The sequence below is a fragment of the Bolinopsis microptera genome, chromosome 1, assembly GCF_026151205.1.
Source record: "Bolinopsis microptera isolate Bmic1 chromosome 1, MBARI_Bmic_1.0, whole genome shotgun sequence".
Taxonomy (NCBI): Eukaryota; Metazoa; Ctenophora; class Tentaculata; order Lobata; family Bolinopsidae; genus Bolinopsis; species Bolinopsis microptera.
In genome coordinates, this window is record NC_087072.1 from 4,456,374 (window position 1) to 4,471,074 (window position 14,701).

The 14,701-nt window shown below is 38.1% G+C and overlaps 2 protein-coding genes and 1 long non-coding RNA gene across 6 annotated transcripts in view; 1 reads left to right on the top strand and 2 right to left on the bottom strand.

Moving 5' to 3' along the window:
• The window catches only part of LOC134815355 (eukaryotic translation initiation factor 2 subunit 3, Y-linked-like), a 71,320-nt gene that overhangs the window by 39,663 nt on the left and 16,956 nt on the right, over positions 1-14,701 (top strand). The gene's annotated exons all lie outside the window — the stretch shown is intronic.
• Positions 7,162-8,563, bottom strand: LOC134819553 (uncharacterized). Its single transcript, XR_010160783.1, has 2 exons — positions 8,401-8,563; positions 7,162-7,658 (listed from the first exon to the last, which is right to left on the bottom strand). It is a non-coding gene; the product is annotated as an uncharacterized LOC134819553 (long non-coding RNA).
• Positions 9,351-12,734, bottom strand: LOC134826077 (uncharacterized protein K02A2.6-like). The gene has a single exon (XM_063838342.1). It carries the CDS (start codon positions 12,732-12,734, stop codon positions 9,351-9,353), a length of 3,384 nt encoding a protein of 1,127 aa, XP_063694412.1.

Below are 14,701 nucleotides of genomic sequence, written 5' to 3' on the forward strand. Positions count from 1 at the left end.
TAATGAAATAAGTTCAAGCACAATCAATTGTCTAATTCTGTGTGATAAAAGACAAAACATATTAGAAATGTATTGAATGATCTCTTAGCAATCGGTCAGCCTGATAATAATAAAAATAGGAGGGCGAAAAATACTACGAGGGGCCTTCATAAGTCGCAAAAATAATTAATAGATGTGATCTGAACAACTTGCCCACAATTTCAGCTTGCAAATAGAGTTGAAACCTCACGATTTTTAGCAGGGTTGTAAAAAAAAGGAGATTAGAATTTAGGAAATTTAAACATAAATTTCCTCAAACAGAGCTTTCGACTAGCAGGTTTCTAGTAACTTATATGTGCGACCTATAAAAGCCTTTTATAAAAAATGGTAATAATAGAAAACATAACAAAAACGTTTGAGGAAAGTGGTCCAAAAATCGTAGCAGAGTTCAAGCAACAAATGCCAGATAGTAACAAAATTACGTCAATACTATTTCTGTCTTAAAAGATAAAGTGAAAGTTTGGTGATAATATAACACCTGACACTTATGAGTTCTTTATAAGTTCAGAATCAAGCTTGTGAACACGAAAAGCATTTTAGCCCAGAAGTGCAACAGTTACGAGGTTCATTGTTTTTCAGCCCTTCAGATTGGTGAAGAAATATTATGTTTAATACAACTCAGGAGTTTTGTAATTGCAGTAAATTCAAGCTCTTACTCTGAATATCATATTCTACTCATCAAAAAATTAACAAGGCAAATGTTTGAAATTTCATTTTAAACAACAACAAGTATTCAAGCAGTCAGGGAGCTAGTGAGCCATGAGGTCCCCCTAATGTATTACCAGCCAGGTACAGGTAACCTGGGGTCCATTAAAGACTATTTCAACAAGTCTTACAATGTTTTATATATTTAAGAGAACTCATTTCCAATCAAGTTATCGTCAACTGTCAACTTGGCTGCAGTATTCTGTCCGTATGGTGCATAATTGTCCTCCTGTGCCTCCGTCTTCCTGTCGCTGTATTCTGTCAAACCTGTCCCATACTTCAAGCAAATTTATATTTGACTTTAAATCAACTAATGTCATGTTGAGTTCAACTTATATATAGTAGTACCAATACCAAATACCTTAATATAATGGATTATTTTAAATAATTAACTGATTATTACTAAACATTCAATTTTTCTAACGACCAACTTATACATATTCAACGTTCCACATGCCAAATCTAAATTCGATAATTAACTTCATATTAGTGCTGCGTGCTGATAAATGTCCTGGGAATCAATCCACCTACCTAGTGACGATAATATATTTTTGTGTTCAGCTGGTTTTAGGCCTGTGTGTGCCCCAAAGGTGGTAAATCAGGTGCTAGTAAAGCTCTTACAGGCAACTAGCTTCTTTTGCCAACTGCTTTTGGTTTAAGTACTAACCTACGCGACGTCTGGAACCAGAACAGGTATAATTGTAATATCCCATGAGGTCAGCATGCTAAATTATCTCGTTAAATTTCATTTTCCTTAAAAACTATTTAGAGTTTAGGCCCGGCACCTCGAATTTTTGGCACTTGAGTTGCAGCCAGCAGTAAAAGAATTGAAAATAAATTCCCTTTACATGTTTCCGATCAGAAAATTTTCGGTTATATTGACTGTCATGTTGAATATTTAATAAAATTTGTTTTCGTATTTTTTTGTAGAGTTTTTAATATGACGTAGAATTATAGAGCTCTAGATTGGTATGGCCTATGTCATGTGCTCGTTCTAGACCTATTCAATGTAAAATACTGGGTAAATATGAGTCTTATGCTGATAACTCTGTTAACCCGCATGTCAAACCATGTGGAAAGTGTGTCCTGCATATCTGTGTGATCTAGTAACATTTGTTAGTTCGAGTAGCAGAAGAACTTCCTCCTTACACCTACCTGTTGGATCTACAAGATCGCACCCAAGAGCGTTTCAGACTGTTGCTCCGAAAATCTGGAACCAACTACCAATTGAAATTAAGACTTGTTCTGATGTTGATCTGTTCAAAACATTATTAAAAACTCACCTGTTCAAGAAAAGTTATGGCATGAGCGATTAATTGACAGTATAACTTTATGTTATTTGCTTAAACTGTTTAGGATGCAACCTAATGTCATGATATTTTTGAACTTATTAGCAATTAGACTGTTAGCTCGCTTCATAAGCATGTCATCTTCGTTCCAAAACTTTTTATGTCCTATGCATACACTCCTTGATAGTTATCTTGATCTAATATCTTTGTTTCACACAATAGAGCATAAGTTTTGTGGTTTATCCACTGGGCTTAGATTTTGTGTTTAAGCAACCAAATTTTATTATTATTTATTATGCATGCGCGTTCAAAGGACCATGAACCTGAAAGTTCTTTTTATTTGTTAGTAGAGCATCTTGGGCTATAATGGTTCTAACAAGTTTATTATCGGATGTTTACTTATATTTATTATGATATTATTATTCATTGTAATAAAATGTAAATTTTGTTTTCCTAAAAATTTTGATTTCCTAGTATCATCTTTTCTTTCTTCCAATGTGGACTGGTCTTCTCTTAACAATTCCAAAAAAAATGACCTAAATTAACAATGGCAGTGCAAGTCTGTTATTGGTTGAAAACAAATGCTTTATTCAGTGGTCTATCTAATTAACTTTGCCAAACGGCTGCTTCAAGTTCAGAGCTGTGAAAGATGTGTAGTAGATTAAGTGAATTATGTCACATAGCAATAACAGTATAAATATTGCTGGGTACCCATTCTTACACACCAACTAGCTCTAAAAATTAAGAGAGAGCTCTAGGGTGACTAACAACTGCAGCCAATTAGATATAATTCCCACACATGCACAGTTAACAGGGCACCCAATCAGCTGTAATCACAAAACAACAACTTCACCCAAATGCTTTTAGATCAAATATTTAGGGTTGGATGAGGGCTTGTCTCCGCTTGGATCTCATGCTTGAGGAGCATGCTTCATGACTGCTTGTTAGCTCAGATCTTGTGCCTCGAAATGCACTTGAGACCTTATCACCTATTAGTACCTCATTTTCTTGTTCTCAGTTGTGACAAAATTGTAATGAGCAATACTTAAAATTATTATGATATGTTTGATTTTTTTGTTAGGGTTCGTTCACATATTACTTAATCAGCTGAGGGGGATTGGGTTCCCAAATGATTACAGTTGATTATGGGGTTTTGGCTGTTGATTACGTAGTCAACAATTTTTTAATCCTCTAGAATAATAACAATTTGACAATATTTTAATTCAAATTCCACTCAATTTCACTCTGATAGTGATCAATAGGAATGGATTGGGTATCCGGCTGCTAAAGTAAGTAGTTTGGAAGGTGCTTGGCCGGATATCATAATGATTTTGGCTCATCATAATGATCACATAGAAAAAAGTGTTTTCCAGGGAAATAAGTCAAAAGGGGGGGGGGGGGAGGGGGGAGGGCCATGATTACCTAATTTAGCTGTCAAGAGGGGGAGGGGTGGGTTTTGATTACAGTTGATTACAGAGGGGGTAAAAATTGATAAAATATTGATTATGTAATATGTGAATGACCCCTTATTGTTCGTCATTAAAATTTTGTAGATGGCCCCAACGTTAATGTGCTATATGTTAGTTCAGCCGAATTAATTAAATTATATATCCAAGTCTATTTTTCTAGTTTATTTAGTTGTCATCTGGCGACACAGTATGCAACTTATATTGCAGTACCATTTATGAATTAGTTATAATATATCAAAATAATGTCATTGTAATCTTGCATGGCTGAAATGTAACAATTGATTTATGTATGTAATAATTAATTGAATTTTAAAATAATACAAAAAAACGTTTCTATACAACTTAGATGCTTCAAATAATACATTAAGAAGATATGGTGGTAAGAGTATCGAATTATGGTAGTCTACACCAAGTGTACCAACGGACAGAGAGGCACTCAACTCCTGATCCTCATTCCTCATTCCCACGACCCTGATAACCTGGTGGCTGAGAAATCAGGGTTCAGAACAGAATGGAAGCAGTTAGCTGCTGACCAACAGTCAACACCTCTCAGCCACCCATTATCTCCTCGCCGAAACCCTATCTACATGTCACGGATTGTTCACAAGACAACAGTGTGTAAGATTCCCCTGAGAGAATGCTGCATGAGGATTAGGGAGTCGTGTCACACAACAAATTTTAAACAATACCTCACTGAATATTCTCTGCTGAGTAAGCCATACTACTGACTAATCTCACGACACATAAAGCTCACATTCACTGAATCATCAAGCAAGTAGATTGTGGGAGTTCCATGTCATAAGACTAAACCAACTATTACCTCAATTCTCTAGTCTTTTCAGACCCAGAATCATCCACACTATCTGACTGAGGGGAATCAGAGGAAGGTCAACAGCCCAGCATCTTGAACTGCAAGACGTATCCTTCAACCTCATTCCCCAGAAGACGAGCTTTGAGGTCTCCTAGATTTGTTTATGTAAATTTTGTAGATATTTTACTGTACTATTTTATATTGTATACAATTTTACGGACGAAATGATCCCAGGGGGGACTCCCAACCCACCGCTTCGGCGGGTAGTTGATGCACCGATCACAAGCAAGAGCCACTTTGGTCAACTTGCTGTGAGGTGTCTCAGCTACATGGGTTGGGGGTCCCCCCTTTTTTTTTTTTTTTTTTTTTCCACACTATCTGACTTCTTTTGATGTCTGGGACTTCAACCCCAGATGTAGCTTTAAACGCTGTATTATGGGCCGAACGGTCAGCTGTTCATCAGGATTACACTGGCCCACGTCTTTCGGCCAGTAGCCAGTAGTCACTCCAGGTTTTGTTGTAGTGACCAAGCCAAAAAGTGTAGGAGCCTTTTTCATATGTTATCATCTGCTTAAAAAGGATAATCAAATTATAAATAATGCCATCTTCCACACAACAAGAAGGACCAACATGGGTTTTTCAATGGTATAGACTGGTTTTAGGCCAGCAGGAGCCTCACTTTCCCGCCTTCTGTCGTGTTTGCTGAATGAGTTATTCAACTCCTAGCTCAATCACTGACTGAATCATTTAAAATCCACATCAGCATGTTGTATCATACTCAGAAAGCAGCATTTGAACCCCTTGTCCTCTTGGCTACAGGAGGCTCAGAGCCAAGCTGCACCAAAGACATCAAGCGGGAAGCAGCCCAAATATTGAACAAAAGATGCCAACAATATTAGCATGCAAAGGGGTTTTTTTACAAGACATTGTTTCTTTCTACTTCGCAGTCTCCTCACATCATTGCAGTTAAGGGTGCGAGGGGAAGCTGTTAAGAAAGCTAATATTGCATTGGGTTCTTCCCTTTAACTGATCATGACAATCATATGATCGTTGACATTAAAATTCAAACAATATACACATAATATAACAATGACCCTATATAAAAATTCAATATAAAAATTCAATATATAAATTCAATATAAAAATTCAATAAAGATGTTAGAAAATTTCATAAAAACCCTTTGTGTAGTAGTAATGTAAAATTATTCAAACAATATACACATAATATAGCAATGACCCTATATAAAATCAACCCTTTAAGAATTCACAAATATCGAGCGCGCGGTTTTTGGAATTTCTCCATTATTATTATTCGATCTATTAATTAGATCGTAGTGCTCACGGCCTGTACTGCGTGAACGACAGAAATATGTTTTAAATTATTTTGCTTCTGAAATTTTGGCTCTAGTAATTAAGAAATGCGACATGTAATTGTAAGATAACAATTAAATAGATCCTGTGCGCGGCGCCTACAGCTGACCTACGAATTTCTGAACAATTGAAAATTGTGGCTGTGTGCGCGGCGTACTGTATATGTGTTTGAAATTGAAATTTGAATTTATTTATGAATATAACATTATGTATTGATTGTTTTGTGGTAAATAAAAATTTTTCTTTCCTTCAAAAAATTTTTCTTTCCTTCAAAAATTTCCCTTAACAATCAAAAATTACCCTTGGCCTTGTGGCTCCAAGTTAAGATCTAGACTGTTTATATCAACAATGTTTTTTTCGCACCTCTGTCTCCACGGAGAGAAATCACTGTTGTAAAGTAGTAATAGTAAAAGTAGCCAATTCAATTTGTTGGCTCCGAATTAATATCTTAATCTGATATTTTAACTATACTCCCACTTTTCATTCCTCTTTCTCCTCTAAAAACAATAATTGTGGTTCTTAATATAGATGTGAAAACTGGCCACGGGCCTAAATATTACATATCAATCAATTACAATTCATTAATATTACCAATATTAAAAACTATCGAAAATATTCAAAAAAGTATTCTCTAGCCAAAGGGCTCAATATTTAAATCTAAATCTTCAATATTGTCTGGTTTATATCGCAACTTGGGCCCTCTGTCCCCCCTTATCGAAATAACCGTTGTCTTTAATACCTCAAAGCGCAAGCGCTTTTTAAGATATGTAACTGAGTCTTTCTTTGTATCACGCGGTGACCCCCACGGTCGCTTCACTACGGTCTTCGACGCTACAGGGGGAGCCGCGCACTTCGTGCGCGGCGGGTCATACAACGTATGACAAGTCTTTCTAAGATATGTTGACGGATGTTACTCGTCTAAATTTCTTCGAAGTAGCGCGCGCCGCTTTCTTCTCGAAATGTTATGGCCCGATGGCAAGAGCTACGAAGTAGCGCGCGCCGGGTCAGATCATTAACAATGGTCAATAAGATATGTAACTGAGTTCTTAATATATAGGTCAAATCTTATTCATTACTATTATTTTTGGTACTAACCTTTTTTTGTTAAAATGTAAATTGCAAAAAACCTTGATTCATGATGTCAATCCTTCCTAGCTTGGCGAGGCCCAGTGGTGCATTGCACCGATTTAGGGTTGCGAGAAGATCGCGCTACAACAAAAAACCTGATTTTTTCACTCCTGCGCGCAGTGTTGTGACCTCCCTTCGTCGTAATTAGCTCGTATTCAGATTGAACAATTTTGAAGTTAAATAAATGTTGTTTCTTTTAGATTTGAATAAACAATAAGGATTTAGTCCGTAAGTAATTTGTCTACTAAATAACATTTTGAAATTATGAACAAAATTGGTAAAAATTTGCCATAGTTGTGACCAAAAAACTACGCGCAGAATTAGATATTTCTTCATAAACGCGTGAACATTTTTGAGTTTAACATTGAATATCTTAGCTCGGTTATTTTAATACTTAATTTTAAAGTATCTATCCGATAACTAAACATTTTATCTTTACGACAGTATAATTTTTTTTTGTATATTTGCTAAATTAAAAAAACAGTAGGAATAGAAACGTCGAAGGTCTTGCGTTTATTTCAGTCCCAAAATATACCCTAATCATAAACTTCATAAAACCCACTGAAAATGATGTCTACAGGCATATTAAGCCCTTACACCTTCCCAAATCATTTAGCAAGGATTCAGAGCCAGCTTTTAAAATTAGCTTTCGAATAACATTGTTAAGACATAAAACTATAAATAAATGAGTGCGTTTTTCTCTTTCGTCTCAACAGTTTCTTTTTCATTTTAACACTATATATTAGTAAAAGCAATCAGCGATCTTTATTCATCATTAAAGGAGTAAAATAATTGGTCCTCGTTAATGTTTAGTGTCTGATTACAGTTTCGGTCCGACCTCCACACCTGAAAAGATATTGGGGGTATTATCAGTTAAGTAAATGGAAAAATCATATTTGCATCATAAAACTATGAAAACATTGAAACTAATGTTGTTGAAGGCTCGCCTATTCGTTTAAGCGATCAAATAGTCAGTGCAAAGAACAGTTGAAGGCACCGGGAATGTTTCAAATAAATCCTCTGTCTACTATCAGACCACACACTCCACTATGCACTTCAATGTATCGTATAACAATGGCAGTTGAAATGTGTTCCCGCCATTTTAAAATCAAAAATGTGCGCAGCATCTTACGGGTTATGCGCCGTGATCAACGGTCACGGCGCAATGGTTATGCGCCGTGACCATTGATCACGGCGCATACACATTGCGTTTAAATTGTCGTATAAATGTCCAGCTTCTCTGTAAAATTTGGTTGACTCGACTAATTTAAAAATGTAATACTCTTTGTTTCATTCTAGTTTAATTGTATTTCTATTATGGTCGGAAAGAATTATAATGTTTTTTTCTTCTACTGGGCCACATTCAGCCTGTCATTCCGCCATATTTTCAACGGCTATGAACACTAACATATGAACACTTATATGAGCCTGGCCCCATGTAAGATGTTTCTTTGTAGTCAGCAGTATATTACTATTTCGGTTTTATAGTCGCATTTAATTCAGTAAATATTAATGGTTTCTTCACCTCTTCAAAGTTCAATGTAATTGGTTTGGAGGTCATTTGAAATAAGGAGGTAAAATAACTCACATAGCTTCCAGCAAGTTTCACGGATATAGTGATTGAGTTTCTAGTCAACCTAGCCTCTTTGCCTGACTGATTTCTTGTTCGGCAGGGTGACTGCTTAAACGTCAACTTCAACCTCTTCCACTGCATCGAATCGTACTAGTAGAATTTGTACCTGAAATATTACATTTAGTTTAGCGACCTTCACATGTGGGTCAAACTTAGTATTTCTGAAAGTTTCGCCAAATTTCATTGATTTCAGAGGGTGTGGCACGTCACTCTCTCCTTTTAGTTTTAATTATTGTCGCCATAAAATGACAACACTTTATACTAGGAACTCCAAAGTTGACAGACACATGACATTTGGTATAATAATTCAAGTGATTCCCAAAATTTCAAGTTGATTACACAATTTGGCCAAGTTATGGCCCATTTAAGGGCTAGCACGACAAAGGGGAACCCCAATTATTAGGGGGTCAGATTATATCACTGTTATGGACCAATGAAATAGACTGTCTTGCTAGACCTCTAAATAGAGGCTGAAATAGATTGATTAGTAATAAGAAATATACATCGTCATATTATAATCAATAATACATTACACCTTCCCTTCACAAATGAATTTACTTTTCAGGATAAAATCGAACGAAATCGAAATGATACGTGCGTGCTCCGCGCACTAAAATTACATAAAATGTTCGTTGAGATAAAACTTGTACACTAAAATCCCGTTTGGCGTCGCGCCCTACGTCAATGAATTACTAGTTTAAAAACAGAATTCCTGGATTACACTGTCATAATAGCGCTAAATAATCTCCTCAGGTCTATTATTGTTTCTGAACACCCTGGATTGCTTACAAAATTTTTTTTAAACAATTTAATGCTGTACAAAAGTATAAAAGTGTACTACACGTGTGCATAAAAAATGTGCTTTACAAAACAAACAAAAAAGTGCTTTACAATACATGCAAGATTCACGGGTTCACGAACCCGGTGTTTGCATTATACCTGATCTGAGGTTTTGCACTCAACCTGCCCGAGCGTCTAACTGGCTCCTGACCACTGATCTGAGTGCTAGATTGTGTCGGTTGGTTACTAGTCACAGCTGGCGCTCCTTCTCTACTTGGACCCGGCTGCTGCTGAACTGTTATCACAGGTTGTTCAATATTCCTCGGCTCAGTGTTTCTTTCTGGTATCTCAATTTGCTGCTTCTGTAACTCGATTACTGGCACTAACCGTTTCTTCATCGCATCTACATGTTTCTTTATGATCCTGCCCTTGTAGTTCACATCATACCACAGTGATTCTCCGTGTCTTTTTTCAATCGTTGCTGGTTCGTACTCTTTCCGAGTGTCCGGTCGAACCCATATTGTTTGTTTCTCCTCAAATACACGTTCGTTTCTTTTACTGTCAACAACTTTTTGTTCATTATCAACATCCAGTCGTTCCGCTTCCATCTGATCACTGGGTCTGAGGTGATGTAACTTAGATCGTAAAGTTCGTCCGTACATCATTACTGCTGGTGGTTGCTTAGTTACAGAGTGTGGAGTATTCCTATATGCCATTAGGAAGTTAGCGAGATTTAAATCTAAATCCTTAGACTTTTCGTACATCTTTTTCATCGCTGACTTAAAACTCTGGACAAACCGTTCGCAGCTTCCGTTACTCCTCGGGGAGTATGATGGGCACAAAACATGTCTTATCTGATTCTTCTTTAGGAAGTTCTTGAATTCTTCACTGATAAATTGTGGTCCGTTATCGCTGACTAGAACCCAAGGTACCCCTGTTCTTGAAAATACTCTTCTCATTGCTTTTATCGTAGCTGGCGCAGTAGTGTTATGAGACATCTTGATAACTTCCGGCCATTTTGAGTAAGTATCGTACATCAGTAACCAATAGTTATTTTGGAATTCTCCAGCGAAGTCCACATGTACTCGTTGCCAGGGTCTTGTTGATTTAACCCAGGGATGGTCGATGACTTTTGGTAACTTTTTCCCGTGTTTTTGGCAGGATGCACATGCTTTAACTAAAATCTCTATATCTTGGTCTATTCCTGGCCACCACACATAGCTTCTAGCCAGGCTTTTCATTCCAGTCATCCCTACATGTGTAAGGTGTAGCATCTTAAGAACCTCTGCTCTTAGTTTATGTGGAATGATTACACGATTTCCCCATGTGATACATCTTTTTTCAGTCGTGAGTTGGTTCTTTCTGTCGTACATGGCTTTCATCTCCTTGTGATCTTTGTCTATCTTTTCCGGCCAGCCATCTACAATGTACATCGCTATCTTGCTCAGAATAATGTCTTTGGATGTCTCCCGGGCAACTTCTTTTGCATCTATCAGTGCGTCCTCCATGGTCAAAGAAAATGCCTCTTCACATTCGTTTGGCTCGTCCACATGAATGACTTTTTTCGGGAATCTGGACATTACATCAGCATTAGCATGCTCTTTTGTATTTCTGTATACTATGTTATAATCGTAATTTTGTAACAGCAGTGCATATCTGGATAATCTGTTCGCCGTCATCTCTGGAATGCCTCTCTTAGGTCCAAATATATGTACTAACGGTTGGTGATCCGTCACTAGTTCAAAGTGTCTTCCATACAGATACATATGAAACCTTTTTATAGCCCAGACTATCCCTAAAGCTTCTTTGTCAATCTGGCTATATTTTTTCTCAGCATTCGATAATGTCCTTGAAATAAATTCAACCGGACGTTCATTTGTTCCATCATCATCTATGTGTGACAATACAGCTCCCAAACCCACGCTGCTTGCGTCTGTATCCAGCTTCAAACGTTTCAGCGGGTTGTAGAACGTCAATACTCTGTCAGAACAAAGTAATTTCTTTAATTCTTCGAAGGCTTTCTGTTCAGTCTTTGTCCATCGCCATTCAACTTCAGTCTTTCTCAACTCGTCCAATGGAGCGATTATTGTCGACAAATCTGGTAGATACTTGCGATAATACCCAACTGCTCCCAGAAATGCTACTAAATTTTTCACATTTTCAGGTGCCTGTACTTTTAACAGATCGTCTATCTTGCTGTTGACTGGTGACATACCATGCTTGTTCACCTTGTGTCCTAGATAAATCACTTCTTCATGCATCAGCTTAGATTTATTCAGTCTGCATCTGAAACCGTTTGCTTCCAGTCTTCTCACAACTTTATTCAGATTATCTAAGTGCTCTTTATCGTTCTTTCCTGATATTAAAATGTCGTCTATCCTACAGCAAACCATAGGTATACCCCGTAGTACATTGTCCATCAGATTCTGAAAGATTGCTGCGCTGCTATTTATTCCATACGGTAAGCGCGTCCACACATACTGTCCCATATGCGTATTCATTGTCGTGATGAGTTGATCTTCTGTTGATAGCTCCACGTTATTGTACGCTTGTTTTATGTCTATGACTGAGAACTTTTCTCCTCCCGAAACGCTTGCAAAACATTCTTCTGTAGTTGGTAACGGGTGATGTTTCATTTCCAATAGTTTGTTGACTGCTTTAAAGTCTCCACATATTCTCACACCGTCTCCTTTTTTCACTGGCATAACTGGAGTTCCCCATGGGCTCTCTTTGACTTTCTTCAAAATTCCTTGTTTCACCATGTTGTCTAACTCCTTTTCCAGTAAGTCTTTAATAGCAAAAGGTACTGCTCTTGATTTCTGCGTGACAGGTCTGCTTCCCTCCTTCAATTGGAGTTGCACTTTATAGTTCTTTACCAGACCTAACTCATCTTTGAAGATGTCACTAGACATTATCTCTTGTACTGTCCGTATCTTTGTTGGTGTTCCAGGATCTGTTTCATCGTCCACACTAACAAAATTTCTCAACTGATGTGTTCCAGGAGCAGTCTCTTCGTCCTCACATCGTTGTCCAGTTTTAAACTTTCTCTTGGCGGTATCTGTCACTGGTTCTGATTCCATAACTCCCAACACGTTCACTGTTCGTACTCCTTCTTGAGTCCCAGGAAATTCTCCTTCGTGTGCGCTACAGTTTCCATCAGTTCTCTCCAGTTCAACCTCTTTTGTTGGTCTCTGTAGCTGTCCAACTTCTGCTGTTTGGCCCTGTGTTCTCGTTACTAACTTTTCTAACCAGTTTTCACCACAAAACTCTGTAATCCAAGAGCGTCCAAACAGTGCTGGAAAGTGATTATCCACCACATACAGTTCCAACCCTTTCACAATCTGGTTGTTTATCGCCACTTCCACAACTGCTTTACCGCATACCTGCTGGTATTGACCATTCGCCACACGCAGTTGCCTATCACTACTTCTCAACTTAAACTCCACACCAGCTTTCTTCAGCATCTCTCTACTGCACACAGATACACTTGATCCACTGTCAAACTCCATCAGACACTCTCGGCGATTGATCCAAACCTTGATCAGGGGTCTAGAATCACGCAAAAAGTTCACGTTATCGAAGTAAACAGTGTTATCATGCAAAAACCTGTTATCATGCAAAATAATGTTATTGTCATGCAAATCAACATGCGAATCATCATGCAAATTACTACCATACAGAACACTATTATCATCATCCTGAATTTTAGAATCATCAATACTTGTCAGGTTGTTGCCCAAATTTGAAGATTTTTGAAACAAAACATTTAACTGGTCATCTAAACTTACGGATTTCTCCGACAATTCACAATAGTAAATATTTCGACTCACAAACTGTTCTGTGTCCTGGTTTGAATCGCTGTTTGAATCGCTGTTGTTGCAGTCTGTTGATACATGATGTGTAGATTTACCACTCTGTTTCCAGGACTTGCGTTTCGTCTTCTTACGGCAGTCCTTAGCAGTATGATACAATTCACCACAGTTGAAACATTTAGTATAGCAGTCCTTGGTTGCATGCGATTTGAGTTTGCATTTATTGCATCTTGTCTCCTGATTGGAACTTCCCTGTGAAGATTTCCCTTGAGACTTCTTGCTGATCTGTACCTTATGTACAGTTTGCTGGGAGTTTTTAATCATTGCAGCCTCTGATTTAGATCTGTCCATTGCCACCACTTTTCTATACGCTCTCTCTAGTGTCAGTTGTTCGAAATCCTCCTCCAATAGCAACTCCTGTGCTTCTGAGTTAACAATTCCCATTATAAATTGATCTAACATTGAACTGCCGAAGTCTGTAAACTTGCATTTGACTGCCAGTTTTTTTAACCTCGCAACAAAGTCTGCTGTTTTCTCCGACTGCTTTTGGTGGCATTTGTAGAATCTGAATCGCTCTGCCAAAACAGTCGGTTTCGGGACCATGTGATTTATGAGAATTGTCTTCATCTCGAAATATGTAAGTTCGTTGACGTCATTTGGAGATGCTAAAGACGTAAGTAGGGAAAAGATTTCTGGATCAATGCTCGTTAAGAAGTGAGGTTTGATCGTTTGACATAGCTGATTATATTCCGCTAACAGTTGTGCATGCGCGGTTTGTTGCGCTTCATTCGGATTCTCTACTAACGGTTCCGGTTCAACCGGATAGGATTTTTGGGACTTGAGAAACCATGTGTACTGCTCGAACCAGTCTTCCGGCGCGCTGACTGTAGCGGTCAGAGGATAGGGGTAGGATTTTGTCATACTCGTCGCCAATGTTATGGACCAATGAAATAGACTGTCTTGCTAGACCTCTAAATAGAGTCTGAAATAGATTGATTAGTAATAAGAAATATACATCGTCATATTATAATCAATAATACATTACAATCACCAATTAGTGCCGTATAATTAATGATGTTATCCATCCAGTTGTTTGACATGTGCCCGGATGAAGGATATGAAAACCCTGCTCAATATATTTAAGAGATATGTGGACTGGTCACGTTTCCAGAATCCAGTTGAAATCCTCCAAGTCAAGAGCCCTGGTTATGAAGAGGGGGGTAGTAGTAGAATGGTATGAAGAGAACAGTGGAAGTGGAGGCGTCGAAGAAAGTCTGAGTCTAGGGGGAGAGGTGATTCCAAACGTAGCGGAAAAGCCAATCAAGTTCCTGGGTCGGTGGATTAGAGCAACAGTTTTCTGAGGACGTGGCAGGGTGTATGCCATACACTGAGTAACATCTGCTTATTTAGTCAAACATCTAGTGTGGCCTTGCCCATCGGCAGCCTGTCCGATACTTGGAAGCTGGAGAAATGTCGACTCCATCAGTCCTACCAGCAGTTTTTTGATGACATGATAAGGGCGATTCAACCGCAAGTCAGGTCAGGGAGAGTTTGGAGACCAGACAAGGAACTAGATTGTGCTGAGAGGGACTTAGTCTGTGAAGCGGTGAGAGGAATGGTCCAGCCGTACAGCAGGGCAAGGATTGGTTTTGGAGAATGGAAGA